The 15031-nt window shown below is 52.7% G+C and overlaps 6 protein-coding genes across 6 annotated transcripts; 4 read left to right on the top strand and 2 right to left on the bottom strand.

Moving 5' to 3' along the window:
• Positions 1 to 334: 334 nt before the first annotated feature.
• N7459_009081 (NOT2/NOT3/NOT5 family protein) lies at positions 335 to 2193 on the bottom strand (the record flags this gene model as incomplete). The annotated part of the gene is made up of 6 exons (XM_056948249.1): positions 335 to 430; positions 490 to 844; positions 906 to 1281; positions 1353 to 1768; positions 1880 to 2021; positions 2106 to 2193. The coding sequence occupies 6 exons, from the start codon at positions 2191 to 2193 to the stop codon at positions 335 to 337; spliced, it is 1473 nt and encodes a 490-aa protein (XP_056795474.1).
• Positions 2194 to 3009: 816 nt separating this feature from the next.
• On the top strand, positions 3010 to 4007 carry mrpl4 (mitochondrial 54S ribosomal protein uL29m; the record flags this gene model as incomplete). Its single annotated transcript, XM_056948248.1, has 3 exons — positions 3010 to 3373; positions 3443 to 3609; positions 3825 to 4007. The coding sequence occupies 3 exons, from the start codon at positions 3010 to 3012 to the stop codon at positions 4005 to 4007; spliced, it is 714 nt and encodes a 237-aa protein (XP_056795473.1).
• Positions 4008 to 4472: 465 nt separating this feature from the next.
• On the top strand, positions 4473 to 6298 carry N7459_009079 (secretory pathway gdp dissociation inhibitor; the record flags this gene model as incomplete). Its single annotated transcript, XM_056948247.1, has 8 exons — positions 4473 to 4518; positions 4574 to 4598; positions 4668 to 4727; positions 4795 to 4822; positions 4882 to 5227; positions 5288 to 5839; positions 5897 to 6154; positions 6210 to 6298. The coding sequence occupies 8 exons, from the start codon at positions 4473 to 4475 to the stop codon at positions 6296 to 6298; spliced, it is 1404 nt and encodes a 467-aa protein (XP_056795472.1).
• Positions 6299 to 6623: 325 nt separating this feature from the next.
• On the bottom strand, positions 6624 to 7235 carry N7459_009078 (PaaI family thioesterase; the record flags this gene model as incomplete). The annotated part of the gene is made up of 2 exons (XM_056948246.1): positions 6624 to 7037; positions 7137 to 7235. 2 exons carry the CDS (start codon positions 7233 to 7235, stop codon positions 6624 to 6626), a joined length of 513 nt encoding a protein of 170 aa, XP_056795471.1.
• Positions 7236 to 8124: 889 nt separating this feature from the next.
• On the top strand, positions 8125 to 10320 carry N7459_009077 (origin recognition complex subunit 4; the record flags this gene model as incomplete). The annotated part of the gene is made up of 2 exons (XM_056948245.1): positions 8125 to 9633; positions 9694 to 10320. The coding sequence occupies 2 exons, from the start codon at positions 8125 to 8127 to the stop codon at positions 10318 to 10320; spliced, it is 2136 nt and encodes a 711-aa protein (XP_056795470.1).
• A 3541-nt stretch (positions 10321 to 13861) lies between these two features.
• On the top strand, positions 13862 to 14358 carry N7459_009076 (uncharacterized protein; the record flags this gene model as incomplete). The annotated part of the gene is made up of 2 exons (XM_056948244.1): positions 13862 to 14154; positions 14277 to 14358. The coding sequence occupies 2 exons, from the start codon at positions 13862 to 13864 to the stop codon at positions 14356 to 14358; spliced, it is 375 nt and encodes a 124-aa protein (XP_056795469.1).
• Between the last annotated feature and the right edge of the window lie 673 nt (positions 14359 to 15031).

The following is a 15031-nucleotide window of genomic DNA, read 5'->3' as shown; positions in this document are numbered from 1 at the left end:
GTATGAATATTAGGGCTAGTAGATAGGAACTTCGTTACACATTGCTTCAAAGCGTGATTGTGCATGTAGATCTGTTGAACAAGATCGTAAAGTTTACAAGACATAATTGGCAAGAAATTCCGGTGGCATCATCATGGCCCATTTGCTTGCAAGATCATCTCTTGGGTTCCCACATAGCCCACATAGTTTCCCGATAAATCAAAGCGCCCGCGTTCCGGACGGCACTGTGCTATCGGCCACCCATTGAGCAACATTAGAGACCGATACCAAACGCCGTTGCTGATCAACTGAGTTAGTGTCCATCACTCCTTTATTGGGCCTCACCAACGTCAACTCATGAAGCGTGGTGCGCCGGGCCGACCGGACGGCTCAGGCCCCGATTGGGGTCCAGTCGGTTGTCCAGGTCCTCGTATCGGAGAATAAACTCGCGCTACAAGATATGAAGTTAGCGTGTCGGCTCATCAAGCAGGAAGTCCACGGAAGACATACCCGAATTTTCTTCCAGGTATTAGGATCCCAAAGGAGATATACGCCGCGCTCACTGACGCCGCGTTCCACGTCGACCGGGCCCGGATATGTCTCGTCACGAGTCAACCAGCACCGCTCGAGCTTGTGATACCGCCATTTGCGACCCATCAACTCCTCCGCAACCAGCTCCTGCATTATGTCCCGCGGCATGCTGTAGAAGACGTAGAAAAGGGTCTCATCGCTGAATCCAGGGATCCGCGATTGAAGTGGCTGAATATTGGCGACGCTGTAGCAAGACGGCAGAGAAAAGTCTTGCTCCAGAGGCACCGCGGACATTGATGATACAAAGGGTGACGCGAACGAGGTATGGAGGGGTCTAGAGAGTAGGGGGCCATTAGCGGACAATGATGGAACGAACAACAAAAATGGGCGCATACTCAGGTTGATTCAAGTCCAAACCAAGAGTCATCAAATCCTGCCCAACGGCAAGACTGGCCACGTCGGGGCTCTCGCTATGGATCATGCGCAAGAGACCGGCCAGTCCGAATCGGTCAAGCTCACTCATCTGTGTGAGAGGCGGTTGCTCCGCACTTTGGGCGGAAGCATCTTGCCCTTCAGCAGCTTGTTGCTGCCGTTGCTGCAATTGTTGAGGGTCGCTGAAGTTGCGTTGACCCGACATCAGGGTGTTGTTCAAGTCCTGCGGTGTCGGTGAGTGCGGGGCCTCGAGGACGATCGCCGATCTACCTACATCTTTCTCTTGTCCCAAAACCCCATTAGGCCCCTGATTGACAGGCGACCGCGAGGTCCCAATCCCTAAATTCAATGATCAGTCTTTCCGCTCACATTTTAGGTCATCTCCACACTAGGCAGCGCGCCCATCATACCAGAGTTGTAACTTCCGAAAGCCGCATTCTGCATCAAGGATGTTCGGCGGTCCTGGCCCAACTCGGCCGTGGCATTCCGACCCAGAGGAGGAAACTCGTCGATGTTGCCCGTCTGCGGCTGACTGCCTGCTCCTAGCTGGCTGCTAATACCCTGCCCGCCATTCCTGAAATCGTCAAGTCGATTGGCAAATTGGGCACCAGAAGGGAACATGTCATCGTGAGGGGGCTGTGACTGTTGCTGGACGGGGTGCAGTTGAGTTTGTGAGGTTCGAGAAGGGGGTTGCGACGTTGGAGGATGTTGTTGTCGCTGAACAGGTGTGTGTTGCGCAGCGCGCTGGCTTGCGTTGGCCCACACGAGCTGACCCGGATTCTGAGATTGCAATTGCTGGGATGCGCCTGAAAGGGAGGGGAATTCTCTAGAAGATATCATCACAGTCAGTCCGCGGCATCTTTGCACTCGAACCATTCGGAAAGCGGCACAAGGAACATGAAAGCATGTGGAAGTCGATCCGCAAGGCTGGACTTACGAGAGATCTAGCGGTGTCGCCGGTTGAGAACCGCCCAGACTTTGCGCGAAGCTTCCCATAGTTCCCATGCTGCGCTGCTGGTTGATTTGTAGGGTGGATGTTCCGCTAACGGGGAGGTTGAAGTTCCAATTTGCTGCGCCACCTGGATTGTCAACCCCGAATAATTAGCATCCGGCCATCTCTTCGGAACCAATGTCTCAACCCCGACGAGTAGAATTGCTTGTACCTAATTTTCCGTTTGGCAATCGTGCGGAGGCCAATGTCGCATTTCGAGCCTGGGCTTGTGCTTGCTGTTGCGCGGGGAATCCGGACATGCCTCGTAGCGGCTGCGGGCCCGGTCCTAAGACAAGAGAGCAAGGAGTCAGTATGATATTCACTGTCCTAAATCAAAGTGCCCGTGTTTTAAGCCGGAAAAGTATGTGTCCACTGATCCTCGCTGGGAAAAATGACTCGGTCGCAAATGGGGGAGCTATCTGCAGTACGACCGCCATTGAAGTATGACATATTGTCAACCTCCAGACCGGAGGTATGGAGGCCGATACTCCCAGCCTGCCCCAGCAGAAAAAGGCCGCTTGAATTCCAGGGCTTTCCATTGTGGCGGGGGGCAGCAGACTCGGAGGGTAATGCAGAGACTGACGAACCTGGCCTGTTCATAATTGCACCGTCGTTGACAAGGTGAAGAGTGACCTCGCAGAGGTTCTCGGATGTTGGTCAAGATCAAAGCTCGATCGAATATCAACCCAGGAGAGATTTGCGGAGAGCTAGGAATCCACCACTCGAAGCCTCTGGACTTGATGCGGCGCTGCTCCGCCGGGAAGTGGAGTGACTCGATTGGGCGGCTTAGACGCGCGGAAGTGGGTGGAGGTGCACAGGTCAAGACTCGAGGTGCTTGGGATCGGGCGCTGCTGGTCGTAGTAAGGATGCTTGGCAGTTTTTAGAAGAGGAATTGATAATCCAGGCTGTGAATAAGGATAAGAATCTAGAGTGTATCTCAGTCGCGTCACGATGGACAAGGCGAAGAGTGAGCGCCCAGAATCTCCCATTAGCGCTTGACGCACACGTGACCGACCGCCCGTCGTGGCCGAAAAAACGAGCCATCGCTGTCTCCCTACTCAGACGACAGCACCATCATGCATCGGCCAGCCATTGCCCGTCTGGTTCAGCATGGGGCCTCTGCCCTGGCTGAATTGCCTCCTGCCTATCTGGCGCCATCACTACATTTCGCAATGATCCGACCTCCCCAGTCCTCGAGCTTCTCGACCACATCTGCTGCCGCCGCCCGTGGTGGACGCGACCTGAACCGAAACCGTGGCGTGTCGGCCATTCACCGCACTGGTCCTAGATTCAAGCTGAGCGCAGCACACTACCCGTTGCCCAAGCCTGTTTCTCCTGCAGAGATGAAGGCCCGCAGTAAAACCCCGGATCACGGGCTCTGGGCTTTCTTCCCTCCAACACGCGCACCACTAAGCACCCCGGAGTTCGATATGGATTTTGGTAAGTGAAGCGTGACAATATTCTTCGACTTTGCATGTTGCTGATCTAGGCTCATCATACAAACCACAGGCCGTCCATGGGCGATTCAAGAACTGCGCGACAAGAGCTGGGACGATCTTCACAAATTGTGGTGGGTTTGTGTCAAGGAGCGCAACCGGATTGCCACATCAAACATGGAGCGGCAACGGCTGAAGGCTGGATACGGTGACCATGAGGCCGGTGAGAGGGATCATGCGGTGAGTTCGGTCCATCTGGATGTACCTTGACACAACCTTGATATGCAGTCCATGCTGCCACCAAAGGTGATCCAAGATCCCGTCAAAGCTACCGTGCAGACCTGATCTGGGGTTATACCAAATGGCCATTTGCATATCTTGATTTATTTTGTCTCAAGGAACATTACATACTTTCTATGTTCAGAGTTTGCTAACATACTATTCATCTGGTTCAGATCACCGTCACACAGAAGGGTATCAAGCATGTGCTGCGTGAACGCTGGTACGCCTGGGAAGAAGCAAATCGTTTGTACGCGAAGGGTATCCGCCCGGAAGAGATACAGCAGCCGGAGAGGGAGGACTTCATGGAACCTGAGATGGACGTGGAGACTGAGGTCAAGCCCCAGCCTCAGCAATGATCTCGAGCCTGAGGCACTTTCTGGCGGACATTATCGGCCTCTGTAGCCATCCTTTGATTGTCTCTTGCATGTAAATTATCAATGTCGCGATAGTTCCAAGAAATGATTACCTATTCCCTAAAGTGAGGTCTACCATAGTCTGTGGTTCTTCAGGCAAATCCAGGCAGCTATGCATGTTCTTTCCAGGGGCAATTGCAGGGAAGTAGGAGTGAAATTATAGATGCACCGTGGGCAGCTCCAGTGATTAAGGGGTAGCTCGCCATGGGAAATCCCGACTATGCTGTTTGTGGTCACGGAGGTCGCTCACTAGTGGCGGACCCGTCAAATAGTCGCCTTACCGCTTCGTTGATCCGCGGGGACAAGATACCAGGAGAACTTCTTCCTCTTTCCACTTCCCCCTCCCGGCATATCCCTTCCCCTTTGTATCTATCTCGCCTGTGATATCCTCCCTTCACTATATCCATCATGGATGAGATTGCGCCCGAGTACGACGTCGTGGTGCTTGGCACTGGTGCGTTGCTACCCCGCCATTCTACAGCGCCCCAACAACTAACCATGCTCTCTAGGCTTGACCGAATGTGTCCTGTCCGGGTAAGTAGCTATCGCAACCGTTTCTCAAAATGATTCTATTCCAGATCTGACCAATTTTGCTTCTTGAAGTGTCCTTAGTGTCAAGGGCAACAAGGTCCTTCATATCGATCGCAATGACCACTACGGAGGGTACGTCGTAGCCAGCGAAGCTTCATCCAACGTCACCCAAATCCAGACTAGCTAACAATGGCTTCAGAGAGGCGGCCTCCGTCAACATTGAAACAGTACGTCTTCATATCTGTTGACCTTGATGGCATGGGCTCTCGACTAATCTCCCCCGCAGTTGTTCAAGAAGTACGGCAACGTCAAGCCCGGCGAGGAGCCTTGGAAGAAGTATGGGAGGGTCAACGACTGGAATATCGATCTTGTCCCGAAACTCCTGATGGCCAACGGCGAGTTGACAAACATTCTGGTTTCCACCGATGTGACAAGATACCTGGAGTTCAAGCAGATCGCTGGCAGCTATGTCCAGCAAGGCAAGGGTCCCAAGGCGACCGTGGCCAAGGTGCCCTCGGATGCTGGCGAGGCTCTGCGTTCTTCTCTAATGGGCCTCTTTGAGAAGAGAAGGGCCAAGAAGTTCCTGGAGTGGGTTGGCGAGTTCAAGGAGGACGACCCTTCGACCCACCAGGGTGTGTTATCGGTGTACTTCTCCGGCAATGATAGGAACCGGTTGCTAACTTGAGATTTAGGTCTAAACGTCAATTCTTGCACTATGAAGGAGGTCTATGACAAGTTTGGCCTCGAGGAGAACACCCGTGATTTCGTGGGCCACTCCATGGCTCTGTTCCCATCAGACGAGTACCACACCACGCCCGGCATGGCCGTTGAGACTATCAACCGTATTCGCCTTTATGTCAACTCCATGGCCCGCTACGGCAAGTCCCCGTACATTTACCCTCTCTACGGTTTGGGTGAGCTACCACAGGGCTTCGCCCGTCTGTCGGCTATCTACGGTGGTACGTACATGCTGAACACCGATGTCGACGAGGTTCTCTACGAGGGCAGCAAGGCCACCGGTATCAAGGCCACCATGAAGGACCCGCACGACCAGTCTGTGACCATGAAGTTTGAGACCAAGACGAAGAAGATCATTGCCGACCCATCCTACTTTCCCGGCAAGGTCAAGGTCTCTGGGTACCTGCTGAAGGCGATCTGCATCTTGAAGCACCCCATCGACAAGACCGATGGCAGTGACTCTTTGCAGCTGATCATCCCTCAGTCCCAGGTTGGACGTAAGCACGGTGAGTACCAGACTTTCAATGCGTGTACCCCATGGCCCTCAATACTGACATTCGTAGACGTCTACATCGCAATGGTCTCGTCCGCTCACAACGTCTGCCCCAAGGGCTATTACATCGCCATCGTCTCGACTATTGCCGAGAAGGATGCCAACCACCACTTGGAGCTTGAGCCTGGCTTTGAGCGCCTGGGCGAGATTGAGGAGAAGTTCATGGGTCCTCCGATCCCCATCTACGAGCCTCTGGAGAACGGTGAGAACGACAACATCTTCATCTCCAAGAGCTACGACGCCACATCTCACTTCGAGACCACAACTAGTAAGCCTTTCCAATCCAGCTTTGTAATAAGCATGTTACTCACCAGACGTACTAGCCGACGTGCGGGACATGTACCGCCGTGCCACCGGCGAGGAGCTGGTTGTCGAGGGTCTCCGGGAGGACCAGCAACTCGCTCAGGAGTAGAGGGATGGTACGCACGCGGTCAATTGAATAATCTATCCTCGTTTAGATGCAAGGTTGACTCTATTTCCTTTGGACATGTTTGGTGCTCTGTGTTCTTTGTTTCCCACTTCCTGAACGCCTGTTGATCTATCGGGTCGATCCGGGGGGGGGGTTGTAGCAAGCGCAAATATACCTGTCTCTTTCATTCATCGATGCATTGTCTGTGTCATCTCTATCTCAGACCTTCGTAGGATGAGGACCGTCAATGGGACAAGGTATATGAGCAAGCGAAACGATATCTATATACAGCAGAGGGCCCCCAAAAGATGTCCAGCATCCCACTCACCTAAATCCGCTGGGTCACCTGCGGATCAGTATTCGCCTTCTCATGCTCCCCAACCACACACACATCCCCACTCTCAGCCTTTTGGATTTCAGCCCGGAGAAGTGCCAACCGCTTCCCAACATGGATCACCTCGCAGACAATCCGTGCTTCCGAACTCTCCGGCACTGGGCGCAAATAGGTCACTTTGAGGTTGCGACTCACGCCGCCCATCGCAAACTTGCCAGGCTCCGAGACCCCGAGCAAAATGGTCGTCGACAGAACATCGATCAGAGTCGCAGCGCAGCCGCCATGTAGGTTCCCCATGTAGTTGCTTAGTGCTGGGGTGATGGTGATCAGGAAGGAGACCTTGGCTGTAGGGCTGCGAGTTGCGGATTCAAAGCGGAGGTTGCAGCTGCGCGCGTCGATGTCCCAGCGCTGGCAAGGAATGCCACGTTAGTTTTGTTTTTTTCATATACTTTGGCCATAGACTGCACGATGTTGCTAGTTTGCACAGTAGATGTAGACAGGACTCACTTCTGCATCTCCCCAGCCGATCCGATGCGTATATTCGTAGACGAGCTCTTCGAACTCGTCCAGCTTCCGTGAGGGGAGACGGATTGCAAGCTCGGGCATGGTGTGTAGGTGAGTCTTAGAAGAAAACTCAGATAATTCAAAAGATCTGCGCTGCGCTCTAGTTGTCTATGGCGAAGAAAAGTTGATTTTCCAGCTACGCGCAAGCTGTACCCCACGCTCGGTCGAGTCGCAAATGAACCTCGGCTGTCGTCGCCCACGGATCTGGAACTCCGACGTGGGTTGCCGTCGTGATCGATAACATTGATCGGATCGGATCAAGGGTTTCCATTGTTATCTTCGAGAGGCTTGTGAGTGTAACAGCAAGTCGTTATTTTAATTTTGAGATTTATACTGCTCAGGCTTTGAAGCAAAGACCCAGCATGCCGAGGCCAATGCTCATCCTCCAACATCTCTTTTCTTAAACCTCGAAATTCACACAGACCAGGAGTCCAGACTTAGCACGTACAAAACGGTCGAGAATGAAGCTATACAGGTTCATTTCTGCTGAGACGCAATCACGAGCACCTGATTTCGCGTCACGCGTGGCAGCCTGAGGCGAAAATCTGGAGCGGTCGATTTGTTGCCGAACCGTTGACAACTCGCCGACCCTCGCAATTGAACCTGTCACTTCTGCCTCGGAAGCTCCGTTGGATCAGATGGAGTAGTACGGCATCCTAATCTTCATTGATTCTCTCCGATTGGAACCCTCACGCTCACGTTGTTGCTCATTACTCTTGCTCAATTACAATCCCTGCCGAGATGATTGCTAGCCCTCGGCACTAATTGGGACGACTCGAGCTTCCGATTTGTTCGCATAGTGGTCGCAAGCACTATACCGACCCAGCTGATTGGAAATCTGCGACGCAATTTCGAATCTGCCGAAAGAACCCTCATCCCCTCCGACGTCCTCCTTCAACCGTCCGCAGCGCAGCCGACAAAACACAAGACCATGAGAGATCCCCGTGCATCCAAGCGGAGAAGGGTCTCCGAAGAGCCTGGCCAGGATGAAGATGGCGACATCGCAATGGACAGCGAGGACGATGACATCTATTCGGTGCCCTCATCGCCAGAGGCCGCCGCGGACTCTGACGAAGACGAAGACTATCGCGCACCACGAAAGCAAGCATCGCGGCGTCGACCCACCCGAGGCCAAAGGGCGCAGGTTCCCGATGGGTTACATCAGGAGACTGAAGGTCCGGAGACGCCTGGTGTCCGAGCCAGTGGACGACAACGGAAAGCACCCCAGCGGTACGAGGGCGAGGGCGCAACACCGTCCTCGACGCGGAGAGCGGCTGCCACGCCACGTAGCGCCCGCGCAACGCGAAGTGCACAAAAGCCAAAACGGGAGTCCGTAGACGAGGGCGAAATGGATATTGACGAGACCTCGCCTCAGCCGGGTGCCTCATTGTCGCGGACTAGGTCTCGCAGGAGTACTGCCAAACCCAAGTCGAATGGTGCGCGGGCTGGAAATCCGAATGATGATCGATCTCTCTCGCCGGAGCAGTATAATGATGGGCTGGATGATCTTGTTGCGATACAACTTCAACAGGACCTTCATCAGAACCAGCCGCAGGTGCAGGAGACCGTCGAAGTAACTGAGCCGCTGCCAGATTATGCCCAGAGTTTTCAAACCCTTTGTCAGGGCGGCTTGCAGGACGAAGTCCGCATTCTTACAGACTATTTGCTCCGGAAACTATCTGGGAAGCGACACATTCCTCTCAAAGGGGTCGACAACGAATACAATAAGGTCCACCACTTGATTGAGCAGACGGTCACTGTTGGCGAGGGCAACTCACTGCTTCTCCTTGGATCGCGCGGCAGTGGAAAGACAGCTATGGTGGAGTCAATCATCTCATCACTTGCAAAGGAGCATGGCAATGACTTCCACGTCGTTCGCTTGAATGGTTTCTTGCACACTGATGATCGCCTAGCTCTCCGAGAGATGTGGCGTCAGCTTGGTCGCGAAACGCACACGGAAGATGATACTGCCAAGGTCAACTCCTACGCGGATACAATGGCAACCCTTTTGGCCCTCCTCTCTCACCCAGAAGAGCTGTTCGGGGCATCGGCAAATGGAGACGGTGTAACTGCAGCCAAGTCCATCGTGATCATGTTGGATGAATTCGATCTCTTTGCTACTCACCCGCGGCAGACCTTGCTATATAATCTGTTCGATATTGCCCAAGCACGCAAAGCTCCCATTGCTGTCATTGGGCTTACCACAAAAGTTGACGTAACTGAGATGTTGGAGAAACGAGTCAAGAGTCGATTCAGCCACAGATACGTCTATGTGCCTCTTCCCAGGTCTCTTGAGACGTTTTCAGAAATCTGCCTAGCGAGCCTGGATCTTGATGATAATGAAGTCTTGCAGCTCGCCGCTTCTCTTGGTGCTGAGCAGACAGTTCTCGAGGGCAACGCCTGGAAAACCCTGCTTGAGGGATGGAAGACATACTTGAAGGTAAGTACTCGTTGACAAGAAGAAATCAGTCTCGGCTGGGCCATTTCTAACAGGTCGCAGCACCTGTGGGATGACAAGGATTTCCAATTCCACATCAAGCGGATCTACAGTCAGACAAAATCCGTCAAGGACTTCCTCACAAGCGCATTACTCCCAATCAGCGACCTTAATCTCAGCGCCCGCACAGCTGATAAGCCTACATTCCCGATCCCAACTCCCAAGAGCTTCGCCTCTCAACCCCTATCCTGCCCGGATCCCGCTCCGCTTCCATTTTCAACATCCATCACAGGCTCTTCGAGTCCCTCGTCGCTACCACTGGCTCTCATGGTGGCTGCCACACGCCTCGCAGCTCTCTTTGACCCGGGTCATGACGGGGTCCAGCCTCAAAGCCTAGCTCCGCTTGCACTATCCTTTCCAGCTGCTTACGCCGAATACGTGCGACTCCTCACATCTGCCAAGACGTCTGCCTCGGTGTCAGGTGCGGCTGCGACGCCTGGTCGTGTCTGGGGCCGAGACGTGGCACGCGAGGCCTGGGAGAACTTGGTTACATGGGGTCTTGTTACGCCCGTCGGCGGGGGAAATGGCACCGCTGAAGGGCAGATGTTTCGAGTGGAAGTCAGTTTTGAGGAAGTGATCGAGATGGCTGGTTCGAGCGGTTCGCTTGGACAGTGGTGGCGGGAAGGTTGAAATCCCTTTGGGATTAAAGAGGTCTTGTACGACCAAATGTGCATGAGCCAATGCCTCCAGAGGGGACTTATTGGCAATCCATCCTTAGGTCTTCCAATTCGAGGGTTAGGGCAATATTCCCAGACAATGAAAGCTATCATCTGCCAAGCAAAATAATAGAGGCTAAGCTAGAGTCCCACGAGATATACACATTGAGAGCGATTTCTTGAGTTAGAAGGATACGGTTACTTGCAACGATTGCGATCCCAGCCTTTGGTGGGCCAGTTGCCATGGCCCAGGTTCCTGTAGATACATACTTCAAACGAGGGTGGCCTTCCAACTGGAATGCAGGACCCGTAGCTATCATCCCAGCCTAAAAAGCTCGAGCCAGCTTCATCAAAGAAGCACCTAAGCCAGTTTCTGATGCCCTTGCAAGCTCTCAATCCTTTGCCCGGAGGTGATTTTGGTAAAATCGTCCTTGACATCTCAAACTTGTAGCGATTTTGCACGTGTAAGTCGAACGGTGCGTCTCCCACCCAAAGTGAAGTGTAAATTTGAACGTTTGCAAAAGGATGACCGGTAAATGCGCATTCGTGCCAGAGCCATTTCTGCGTCTTGTCGAGACCTCTGCCTGGATGATATAAAGCACCGTCGTAGTAGGACTCGCGCCCGGTATGCCTGGTTTCTTGGGCAATTTTGCATGTCTGTATCAAGTGTATCTTATCACGGAATGTGATACTCAAGCAGGGACAGATATTGACCTCGCCGGCATACAAGGCATCGCAACTTCTTCGGAGGAGGAGGTGAGAACCTAGACCCGAACCAAAGTAGTTTAACCTATGATAAATCCTCCAGGCTGAGCGTAGGGCCTGCCATCTAGAGTGTGGATGAAGATACCAACACTCACAACAATATCTCCATCGATCACTCTCAAGTCGGCGAAGCAACTGTACGCTTGGCCGCTCGCATGTTCTGGGGCGTAGTATATGCCGTTCTTCAGGTGGGAGAAGCTGAGAGAGTTGCATGCCCTGTGCTTTGAGGAACAAGTAGAAATAGGCAAAAATATGTTTGCAACTCAGTGAAAAGCAAACTTGGTCAGGAAGGGAGAGAAATGAAAAGATGATCGCCACTATTTCTCGTGGCATCTGCATGACGAGGGTTATCGATGACATATAGAAGTGGGCTTTATAGCGTGGAATCGAGTGATAAACATGTTATATATCCATAATGAGTGTTTCAGTAATGGATGGTAAAAGAGGATATGATCGATGGCAGAATATATTTGTTCAACTTGACGTTTGTCGGCGTCATATATTGCAAAGTTTCTAATATCCGCTGGTGCAGCCAAACAAGAGCATTAGCTTTCCCGACAGCTGCTGGTAATCAAAGAATTGTTCCAGTCCCCCTTTTTTCTTCAGCCTGGAGAAGAGTGTTTCCCCATTTTCGCGGCATAATATTTATCGTTATTCCTACCAGACTGGTTCACGGCTATATAGCTGACAATATCTAAATTTGATAGAAAACCTTGAGAGGACCGGACATGACAAACCGCACTTTGGGGTAACGAATGCCAACAGACTGAACTCATGAACTTTTGTGAACTTCCCATACCTGGGCAACATTGAAGAGACCTCTAGGTTTATTGTCCAACTCTGTATCTCTTTACCCTCCGAGAGGACTACCCCTTGTTTTTGCCGAAGTACTATGTTTGCTGTCGTTTTACCTGAATCTAACAAGTCGACGAAATGGCAAATTTAATACTCGTCGGGGGTCATAATTCTCAGTACCTAGCAGCTCTAGGTATATCAATCATCAAGGATCTAGAATGCTCCTAAGGTCACTTGTTCTCATAAAAAAAAAGCCAATTTGGGTACTCAAGTCGGCGTAGCCAAGTTGATAGCATCCTTTTATTCGTTTGCGATAGTGACCTCGGGGCTCAACTAGATGCATTCACAGGAATGGCAAGTTATGATCAGTACGTCCAAGTTACAGTCGGACAATACCAGAATGGACAAGAAATATATTTTTTTGCCTCCCCACCCCTTGCAACCATGCCACGCTTTCCATATATGGGCAATGCGATGAGAACCTGCGACATGTCACTTCCGACACATGGCGAGCATGCATGCCGCGTGCACGCGGGCCAATCAATCCCTCCTCGCCACCCCGCTTGTAGCAGCCAAGCCGGGTTGCATGTGGCAAAACATGAGCGGGGATTCTCCTGAAGAAACCAGAATTTAGCCTGGGCGCACTACAGGAAGGCCTGGGCCGGGTGACTGTTATAGGCGTTCTTGCCTGTATACCTAGGTATATCTTCCGGGAAGAAAGGGACTGGTGGTACCTTTTGGATCATGTATCGGGATTATTATTACATTTACCGCTGTGGCCTGCCGAGTACAAGGTTCCAGATCACCTGTTAATATATACCTTGATATATATGTGCTTATCATCATATTTTGTTTGCTTGATCCGGTACATACCCGACCCAAGCCATCCGTCTGTGCCATCCTGTAGATCACCACATGCAAAGTGCATAACCGACGGCTGGCAGTACGTACATGTCTAAAGCCCTCAGCGCATCGGAGGTCTTGGCTTTCCGTCCTCCGGAGAGGACTCTGTAACGAGACGGGAGTGCACGGGATTGTGTGCAGGATCATGGTGCCCTGCTCTGCAAGGATGTGCCTGATGAGGTAATTGATCCTCTAGGGATGATCAGGCTGGGCTCCCTGTCCTAGGCAAGTGGCCATGGATCGATCGGCAGTGCTATCGGACACTATACCTATATATGTTGGGCTTATGTTGGGCATTTTGCATGGATAGGTTCAACATGTCGGGATGGATGTGATCCTGGTGTCTGATAGGTCGTCCACGGGTGGCTGTTGATGACATGTCATGCTCCGGGTATATACGGGTATATAACGAGGTATACATATGATACATACTGTACGTAGGGCTAGGGCAGTCATAAGCTCATTACACAGAGACTGCCAGCAAGAGAACTTGAGACAACGACTGGGGCAAGCTGGGATTGTGTCCTCGACGATCGATTCATAGATCAGTACCATTCGAGTGGACACGTTTGAGCCGTGCTGGTTTGACCAGCAATGGCATATTTACTCTGGATTGGATATCTAGGTGGAAGATACAGCACTGAATAACGAGACCAGCTTATGAATCAGTCAGTCATACCTGGGCTGCTGTATACCTCGAATCATCTACAGTGATGCACGAAAGCAGCCAATCAGCGCTCGCCGCGCACCCAGCATCAGTCATTAGACACGTGATATTGAGGGCAGCACGTCCAGTCTGGAATATACGCAGCGTACTCAGAGTTACCGCAGAGTTAGGACTGCCCCACCAGCGCCGATAAGGATAACGTGAATAATGATATCCACCGTAAGGTTCTATACTGTACTTCACTAGTGATGGACAACCATACCAGCTAGACAGAGCTAAGTCTCCGCTGGACCGCTCCTGCGCATGGCCATACTAGGGCAAGGTTCCCCTCGAAGGATTCAGGATCGAGCATGCAGACAAACAGTGCTTCGCGTCCCAGTCCCCTATGCATGCACCAGTTGCCGTCGTGCAGAAGCAGAGTGGGGTGGTGTCTGCATGGGAAACGGACTCCAAGGACGCCTCTCAAGTCCGAGTCTGTACGCTACCGGGCACCCCCCCTGGCCGCGTGCAGAGAACACCGCGACTCCGCACTCCTGCAGGCATCGCATGGCCTTCTTCACTCAAGTCCCCACTGGCGCACGCCGGCATTGCGTGGTGGCTTGTGTGGGCGTCGCCGATAGGAGGGGCGCCGTTGCAAATCCAGCTGCTGCGGCCTGCAGATCCACCATTTCCCGTGTGGTCTGTGGAGTTGGCAAGCAAATGAAGGGGAGGGGCAAAGCCCAAAAAGCAGGAAGCTAGTGCTCGAGATGAGTGGGTAAGGGCGGTCCATAGCGCTGCAGAGTGCTGCTGCACTGCGGCAGGCTGCACTCAGCACTCGCTGCTCCCGAGATCCGGTCGAAACGGCGGGTTCTAGCCCTTGCAAAGGCGACTGGATTGGAGTAGTCACTCAAGGTCCGAGGGGAAACGGTTGAGATTACATTTTGCACATTGGCATCTTCCCATAGCCGAGAGAGGAGTGCAGTTCCCCGTCCAACCACTTCCACGGAGCCTGTGCGACCTGGACGATCTGCGATGACGGGGATTTGTCCACCTGCGCGTGGCGAGGATCAGCGGTGTCGCCAACCCGGTGTGATGAATAAACAGGAGCCAACCCAAAGTTTACTTTCTTGAGGCGCCCAGCGCCTTGCGAGCTGCATCATGAGGCGCGGAGAAGATGCGGTGTATACGGAAGTCCGCGGCGATGGAGCTAATACAGCGATCCCCTATGAGCGGGCGTCTAGTATCGGGACGAGGGCGTTAACTACGAGGCTTTACTCTGCTCTTCCGTGCAACGATCGAGGAAGTCAATTCGGTACTCCGAATGGCCGAGAATGGCATCTTCTCCCCGCCTGGATGTCGGGCATTGTCTTTTCCCACCGAGGATCTCATTGTTCCGTGACTCGCCTCAGGGAGAAAGCTCACGTCAGGGACGTGACTGGCGGAGGGGGGGGGATCCCTTGGGTTAATGCAATTGTTCGTGTGGGAAGTGCCCATCATCATCATCACGGCGCTGCCTTCTTTCCGCTGCAGCCCGAGAGCCCACCCATCAAGAGCCGAGAGGACGGGAGTGGCTGAT

Source organism: Penicillium hispanicum (genome assembly GCF_028827665.1).
Source record: "Penicillium hispanicum strain IBT 35686 chromosome Unknown utg000008l_segment0_segment0, whole genome shotgun sequence".
NCBI lineage: Eukaryota > Fungi > Ascomycota > Eurotiomycetes > Eurotiales > Aspergillaceae > Penicillium > Penicillium hispanicum.
This window is presented reverse-complemented; position numbering and strand designations above follow the sequence as displayed.